This window comes from Aythya marila, assembly GCF_965140915.1.
Source record: "Aythya marila genome assembly, chromosome: 27".
NCBI classification, from domain to species: domain Eukaryota; kingdom Metazoa; phylum Chordata; class Aves; order Anseriformes; family Anatidae; genus Aythya; species Aythya marila.
This window is the reverse complement of record NC_139068.1, coordinates 3,700,170-3,708,768: the sequence shown is the minus strand read 5'-3', so window position 1 is coordinate 3,708,768 and position 8,599 is coordinate 3,700,170. Positions and strand designations below refer to the sequence as shown.

Sequence of the window (8,599 nt, the reverse complement as noted above, 5' to 3'; positions counted from 1 at the left end):
ACTGCTTTGGCCACCAGCACAAAGCATTCCAGTCTGCAACGGGCACAGTGTTGGTGGGGAGGCTCATTCATCCTGCCTGCATATCAACCAGATGAGAGAAACCAGCATCCTGTCGGTACCCAGAGGGAGACAAAATTAGAAGCCACATGCATGGAGCGGACCAAAAATGAAGGGGAAGAGTGATTTAAGCACGTTGGCAGTGATGCCACATCTCCCCTCTATGGAACACAGCGACCAGGGATGTCACAGACCTGCAGATATGATGTAAGGGTGTTGCTTAGCAGCTGGAGACAACGAAATAGAGAAGAGTTGTATCCTGGGAACCTCCAATCTAAGGAGAACCTGCAGAAACCTCTAGAGCAGGAACTGTTTCATCTTCCCCCTGCTGTGGCTCCAAGTCATGGCACAGTGGTAACAGCCAACGGGGACAAGTCTTCTGTGACCGTCTCTTTCAATTTTCCTTTGGGACCAGCCTGGAAATCTGTTTTCAGAGCTACCCAACTGCATTCAACATGAGTCTTCGGCTCCAGCTCCTTTACTTTGTGGCTGCCACCTTCTTCCGCAAGGTTGCCGTTGCAGAAGCCTTTGGCCACGTGGCTTACAACGACAGCTCCAAGTGCGTTGTGTACAAAGCCCTGCCCGCATGCTTCGGGCCACAGCTCCCGGCAGAAGGGCTGGCAGGGTACCTGATGAGGGCAATACCACCAAATGCTTGCCACGCCATAGAGCATCCCCCAGCACCAAGGAAGGCCTCGGAGAAATACATCGCGCTCATCCAGGGGTGCGGCTGCTCCTTTGCTGAGAAGGTCCTTCACGCCCAGCAGGCTGGCTACCAAGCTGCTGTTGTGTACAACGTGGATTCAGAGCAGCTGATCACCATGACGTCTGATGACAAAGAAATCCAGCAGCAGATTGAAATACCATCACTCTTCACCGGAGAATCCGTCTCCCTTCACATGGAAAAGGCCTTGCAATGTGAGAAAGGGGCATACATCAGACTTCTACCACCCAAATACTATTTCGCTCCTTATCAAGACAATGCTAAGATGCTGCAGGACACTCACATCATGCGGGACGTATTCTACATCATTATCGCCACTATCTCAATTGTGGTTGGCATAAGGTGGTGCAAGAAGGCTCGTAAGATCAAGCTGTATACGTACAAGCGAGGAGACAAACACGACAGCTGTGTGATCTGCATGTCAGAGTACAAGGAAGGGGACCTCCTGAAGATCCTGTCCTGTTCCCACGCCTACCACTGCAGCTGCATTGACACCTGGCTCCACACCCAGACTGGGAAGAAGACATGTCCCTTCTGCAAGCAGCCCGTGAACACCCACGGGCAGGGTGAGCTCCTGCTAGAACAGGCTCACGAGGATGTGAATGAGGAGGAAGAGGAGGAGGAGCAGGGCCAAGAATATGATGCATTCAGAGAAGAGTATGAAGATGACGAGCAAGATACCTCAAGCTCGGTGGAAGGGGAGTGCTTTGATTTGCTGGAGAACAGCACCATTTGAGCTGTGAGTTGGATAAGTTATCATTAAACCAAGAAAAACTTCCCCCGTACTTTCCCTCAACTCCTGCTCCAGGCTAGTTTTACTGGGAAGCAAGCACTGAACGCTGCAGTTTTGACTCCCTTCCCCTGGTCCCCCGACCACAACAAGGCATAAAATCCCAGCTGGAAATACCAAAAATTCCTTAAGCCAGGGCAACAGGGGAGAAGCAGGGATTTAAGAACATTAATCAGGGAAAAAACAGGGAATTAAGAACATTAGGTATAGGAGCTGGTTTGTCTGCTAGAAGCTTCCTCAATTCCCTCCCAAAATACCTGTGCACGGATACACAAGCACACACACACTGAATCTTCCTTTGCTGTGTTGCCCAAAAATCCCAGGTGAGACCCATCCCATGGATAGCAGCCAGCAGGAACCGCTTCCTAGCCTGGCAAGCCACAGTACAGAGAGGAAAAAATAAAGCAGGGTACTAAGGCATAAAGCATTTCCCTTCCCATTAGGGGTAAAACAAGGCGTGCAAGCCCCCAGCACCTCCTTGTGACCCCCATGCGCTGGGTGTCTCAGCACAGCCCACCGCAGAGGGCAGCCTGGCCTTTAACCGCACAGGTAGAAAAAAACGCTCCAGAAATATTGAGGGCACTTTAAACACCATCTCCTCAGCTGGGAGGTGATGCCAGCAGGAGGTAGAGGTCTTTACAGCAGGATTCACTTAGTGGAGCTGGGTAGATGGAAAAAGAATGAAATGCTTCTGAGCGTGGCGTAATTGGCTGCGTTTGCCTGGTGGCTGGCAATCTCGCACGCTCGCAGAGGCTGACGTGACAGGTACATGCAACCTCCTGCTACCTAGGTTGTTCCAGGTCATTATCCAAATGTGCCTAAGCACCTTAAGGGTTGCTGGATTTATGTACCAACACGATGCAAACAGATCTTCGTCTCTTCTCCAGATACACCAGGTACGGTTGTATTATTTAGGCAGTCTGAATACTTTCCCAATCCCGCTTTTAAAGCGTGAGCAGAAATCAGCACTGGCTCCCCAGGCTGGTACGGGTGGCTCTAACACCCACTGTGGATGGGGCAGCCAGCCAAGTCACAAACTGCATATGGGGATACAGAGCTGGAAACGCTCACAAAACCAATATTAGCATTTAATCTCGTGTAAAAGAAAGCCGTAAAACCTCTTTACTAAATGCCAAAAATTAAGGAAGTGAACAGCTCTAACATACTGTGACCAAGACATCAAACCTTCACAGCTGTACAAAGGCTAACCTCCCAAATCAAAGGCTCTCCTCTAAACATAAAACAGTTACAGCAGTACCCAGAAGTGTGCTGTCATCAGATCTCTCTATTAGGACCATGCAACAACAACACAACTAGGGCCAGCAAACAATCCTACAGCCTTGAAGCATTTTCCTTTTGAGTGGCTACGTTAAGACTCAGAAGACCAGGATTTAGAAAAAGACTGTCAGGAAAAAATCATGCTGCAGAACTGAGAGGCATGATCTCCGCAATACAGAAATATTGGAGACTTGAAAATAGCACCGAGATTACTTACCTTGCAAGCATACACATTGTATTTGTGTTAGAAAGGGCTGGGAGAAATATGTGAATACATGGGACTTTCAGAGACAAGCTGGACCTGGATCTATCACTCCTGCCCTGGGGAAACCAGGACGGCTTCAGGTGGGATCAAAAGAGGAAACTGCAGTTTCCGAATTTCTTCTGCAGTGGAGAAGTTCCAAACCAATTTCTCCTGGAATGAAACATGACAGCGTTTCCAAGGACTTGACAGAAACAAGTCTTTCTGCAAGTCTTCTGACTGAGCTGTTTCGTTTCATTTGTGGAACAAATGGGGAAAAATGATTTTCGAGTCACTTCACAAGAAAACTGCCCTCCTCTGCAAGGTGTGCAGCCTCCTGGGAGCCACAAATCACTTCCAGTGCTGAACAAGCCCCCTCAGGGTGCCTGAGGAAGCAAAGGCAGTTGCCTCCATCTGGGGAAGGAGACTGGTCCTTCAGAGGGTGATTAGCAGCAGGAAGTTCATTTAGGTGCCTTTAATTGCCTTCTGGAGGTAACTCTCCTGTCAGCAGCTCTGAAAGAGCCAGGACTGGCTTCGCTGGGCTGCACAAATGTCTTCATCCACTCCTCAGCACCTGGAGCTGACCTCAAAGCTCGCTGGATCCGCAGGCCCTGTGGAGGTAGCTGGCCCCAGGACCCTAAAGGGAAGGAATAAACAGAAATACGTCAGCAGCACTCCCAGCTCCTGTCTCAGCACACTCACTGCACTCATTCTCCCTCAGCTGAGGTCTGAAAAAGCCCAGATGCTGCAGACAGGCAGGGAGAGGCTGAAGAGGTATTTTCAACCTCCTGGTGGTACGATGGGCCGAAACAGGCTGCTGTCTCCCCCAGCAATGGTCTCACATGCGGTGGGTGAAGAAGTGATTGAGCAAGACCCCTGGGCCAGACCTTGAGATGGTTTTAGGTAGTCCCACGAGTGTCACCCAGCTGCAGGGTGCTGGGCTCAGGAGGAGAATCTCTGGGGGGAATTCTCCGGGCTGTAATATGCATGAGGGGAGATGAGCTGATCGTAGTGCCCTTAATATCTATCAGTTTCTTTCCACCTTCAAAGCAGCACGTGCTCTAGAGGGGGTGAATTTTACTGAAATGGGTCAGTAGAAAAATAGATCCTTCTTACAACGCAACGCTGCAATGCCTTAATTTAAAAAGGAGAGGAAAAAAAAAAAAAAAAAAAAAAAAAGAATGGGATCTGGGTAAGAGAGCAGCTCTTCAGTCCATTTAATGTTATCAAAGCCTATCACACTGAAAATCTGAAGTGTGTGCCATAGCAAACCTGACCTCCAGCCCTCCAGCTGTCAGATCCACTGCCCTCCATCAGCGTTAATGGCACTCCTAACACAACGAGGTTAGCTTATTGCCAGGGTGGGACTCGCAGCCCTTGGAGCCTGAATGAGGATTATTAACTTCTCCGGAGGTAGCACTGTCCCAGAGTGGAAAATAAACTACCACAGACAGTGCACCAGAGGGAAAAGGAGGACGAAGGGTCTGGGGCGTGCTGGGGCAGAGCGTTTGACCACGCAGACGTTGATGGAGCATCCTACAGCAGCACAGGGACAGGGCTGGCCCCACACAACCGTGCTGCTGGTGACTGGGAATCGGGAGAGGAGGAAAAGTGCAGGGGGTGAGGTCTGGAAAAGGCCATGCTCGGAGGTGGCACAGGCAGATCTTACAGGCAGTGTGGTTAAATTGCCTCTGAATCACACTGAGGCAAGGGATGAAAAGAGAACAGCTGCTGGGAAAAGGGACCCCAGTTTGTGTGTCCCAGAGCTCAAAAAAAGGGGGAATTGTACAAGCAGAGATGCCAACTCATGCCAGAAAAGGCTACCTCGAAAAAGTTTGGACAAACCCAATGCAGAAAAAAAGGAGGGTGGGGGGGAAGAGGAATACAATCTCATGGATCCAGCCAGGAACAGCTCAGAGAAGCAGCCAAAGCCCCGATGAACCCACCAGAAGCCCAAATGAGAAAAGCTGAGGATGATCCAACATGGATGGTTTTGATCGGAACACCAGTGCTGGCTGGAGCACTGGTACAACTAGCACCCAAACATTGTGCTTAAAGGATTTGCCAGGAGCCCCCCTTTTTATCAAACTTCTGCCCCCATAATCCGAGCTCCACTGCACTCACTCTATTAAGCAATAACCAGGTTCCAGCACAGCCTCAGCAAATGACCGAGATCTCATTTATCAGGGGGGTCTCTGCAGTTTCTTGCACATTTTATTGCTGGCTTCTTTTTTTTGTGTGCACAAACATGGTTCAGTGTATTGCTGGGAGAGTCACCAGACTGTGACCCGGAGGGAAGCAGCTGATGACCCAGCACTGGGAACTATTGACTTCACCACCAGAACATCAATGCTATAGATCACCGGGAGCAATTAGGGTGGCTGATTACCCCGTGTGCAGCCCATGGGCAACCATCCAGTGGAGACATTTTCCCCATGCTGAGAGCCAGCACTAAGCCTTGACAACAGCATTTAAAGAACTGCTTTGAGGGTTTAAGTGAGATTTGAGTGATCTATAGATCCTGTGCAGGCCAAAGGTAGGAGTTTCAACCTTGAAGACTCAAGTTTAATACCTACTGTAATTAAAAGGAGAGAGCCAACTTCCCTGCGGCACAGCCCAATTGACATCAATAGCGTTACAGCAGCAGAGAGCCTTACCTTTGATCTCCAAAATCCATCTGGGGAGGAGATGAAGGACAGAATGTGCTTGCCCACAGGGCCAGGAGTTTCTGCTACCCAAGGCTGACATGCATGGAAGCTTTCCCTCCTTCCTCGGGCCATACCGCCCACCTCCTACACCATCCTATTTCTTCTTGCAAGGTCAGCATTACTCAGCCTGAGCCACCTTTTCACCAAAAGGACCTTCCTTACAGATGTTCACCAGCCCTTCAGCCCGGCATTTGGGCCTCCAGCTCCCTCGCAGCAGGGATGAGGGCTGGCTCTGAGGTTTCTCTGCGAGGAGCAGTAGGTTTTGTGGAGCTTCAGGCACAAACAGCTTCTCTACCCAACTCCCTGTTCTTCCCAAAACATCTTCAGCATACGGGGACATACAATTGGCCCTTTATAGCCCTTAGGACCTAAGAGCTATGAAGAATTCCCAGTCCTTTGCTTTTCTTCTTTCATCCAACCTCCATTTCTCTGCCTCTTGCTTTTCCAGAAGTTTTCCCACCCCCAGGCTCTGAAACGCACTTCTCCCTTCCACCAACCCATCTCCTTTCTGCTCTTGCTCTTATTCCCTTCTGCCTCTTCCCCACGCCCTGTGGTGCTCCCTTCTCTCTCCTGCTTGCAGAAAACTTCATATGTGCCTTAAAAAAAAAAATCAGGTTACCCTGAGGTGTCTTTGCATGCAGGAAGCCTGGTACAGCTAAGCCAGGAATCCAGCTCTCCGGGGTAATCTGCAGAGTACGGCTGGTTATTAGTCACTACAGTAGAACAATCAACACAGTTTCAGTAATGCAGTAAGATGGATTGAAGCTACTTAAGAATACAAGGAAATGGGATCAGTGCTTCGAAAAAAAAAAGTAGCTTGACTCACCAAATCCGCTTCCACTGTAGCGGCTCTGAGCTCACGCACAGCCTTTGTTTGCAGACACTAATGCTGCAGCACAGATGCTTACAGCTGGCAGCACTGGGCCAGTGGTCAAACCCATACCAGGGAACACCCACACCTTATCCCGATGGAAATATGTGCCTGTCCCATGCTAAGGAAACAAGGAGCAAGATGCAGCTCTGTGTTGCTCCCATTCCTTTCTTGTTACCCGCAGAGATCACACCTTAGCTCCATGCCTGCTTTTTCAGTCGAAAAATTCTTTTTTGGTACTTTTCCCTTTCAAACATGCTTGGAAAACAGAGATCCAGCACTTCCCATTACATCTGCACCAAGACCTGAGCAGACTGCAAAGTCTCAGAGGCTTCAAGCTACCCGCTCTCTCGCTTAATCACAAAGATTGATTCCACACCTCCCTTAAAGAGATGAGGCGTGATCAGGTACAAGAAGTCCTTCCCTAACCCAAAAATATTCTTTCTCCGCAAATCTCTTCCCTCCCTGGAAATCAGCAGAGATGCTCTTCCAGAAAATTGAGAAATGATCTATCAGCAGGTTAAAAAGTCTCCCCAGTGCTACATCCCACTAGCCCCAGTAACACTGGGAAGGAGAGGACACACTTATTTCTGTCCTGGCATCACAGGCATTGGGAAGCATCCTCTGTAGAGGCATCTCCCACCTGAAGTGCCAAGAGCAGCATGTGACAGTGATCCTAATGGAAAAAAACATCTTCTGCTGACTCAGACAAATGTCTTTACCTCCCAGAAATCAGGGGGTGGGAAAGGCTCTGTAGAGAAGGCTGAGAGTCTGGAGGGAGGAACTGAGAAACAGCCAGGGAGACTGAAGAAGGCCTTGAAACAGCAATGCTTCAAGTCTCTTGGAAGACTATTCTGCACTTCTGCTGCCCAAGCCCTGGCCACAGGAGAGCACCCACAATAGCTGCCCTGCTGAAAGAAGCACCCAGTCCTTCTACCAAGGCAGGGAGGGAAAGAAAGGACCAGGAACTTGGAAAGATGTGGGTGATGCAGCTTATTTTTCTGTGAATGAAAGCCAAAAATCTTCTGAGAGAAAAAAAGCAAGGTGGATGGAGTGCATGTAAAAAAATACTCTTTCTCTAGTCAGGGAACAGAAGTGCCTGGAGGATGAGGACACATCCCAGCCTCCTTATTTACCCATTCCACAAAGCATCTCCTTATTACTCCTGGTTATTGACTAAGTGTAAACTACTGTAGTCATCTAAGAATTGGGACCTGAGCCATTTTTTTTCTTCTGACCTTTGTGTCCCTCTGCCACAAGGCTGGAGGAAAGAGGGAAAATACTGACCTGGCCCTGACTGCCCTAATTAACCAGAGCCCTGATTGATTTTGATAAGTAGCTCTGGCCTCATTCATCAGCACAACATTTACCCAGATAAGCAGAAAAGCAGTGCATCAATCCAGACCCTTCCCCATCAGCACAGAGCTGGTGTAACAGTCACCATGGCCGTGCTTTGCAGAGCCACAGGAACAATTTTTAATACACCTCTTCCCCTGATGAAACCTCAGCATCTTTCTGACTCTCATCCCACCACAATTTTAAAGACATTTGAGGCAAATCCATCCACCCTCTGAAGACCTGACTGCAAAACTTACTCCTCAAAGGGCTCAACCCTATTAAACTTAAATTTGGGGCTGTGTGAAGGTCTGGCTCCAGCAGAACAAGCAGCACCACCCGGGATTACAGCCCATGCTCTCAGCACACCTACATTGCAGGATGAGGTGTGCACTGTAAGGAGACAAATCAAGGGCTGGCACAGAGCTAAGCCAGAGGTCAGCAAGAGATTTTGGTCAAAAGGATAAAGGGGGAAGAAAGCACTTGTGGAGCAGCACCTGCTTAATCTGCTTGTTGGCCTCCTGCAGCAAAAGCTGCACCAGAGCCTCATGGTCCAAAGGGAAGGACCCCAGGTATTTTGCCCACCATGTTTAAA

General features: G+C 49.2%; 1 protein-coding gene across 1 annotated transcript; it reads left to right on the top strand.

Annotated features, from left to right (window-relative positions):
• Nucleotides 1-512: 512 nt before the first annotated feature.
• Nucleotides 513-1,517, top strand: ZNRF4 (zinc and ring finger 4; the record flags this gene model as incomplete). Its single annotated transcript, XM_082779911.1, has 1 exon — nt 513-1,517. The coding sequence occupies one exon, from the start codon at nt 513-515 to the stop codon at nt 1,515-1,517; it is 1,005 nt and encodes a 334-aa protein (XP_082636037.1).
• Nucleotides 1,518-8,599: the final 7,082 nt, after the last annotated feature.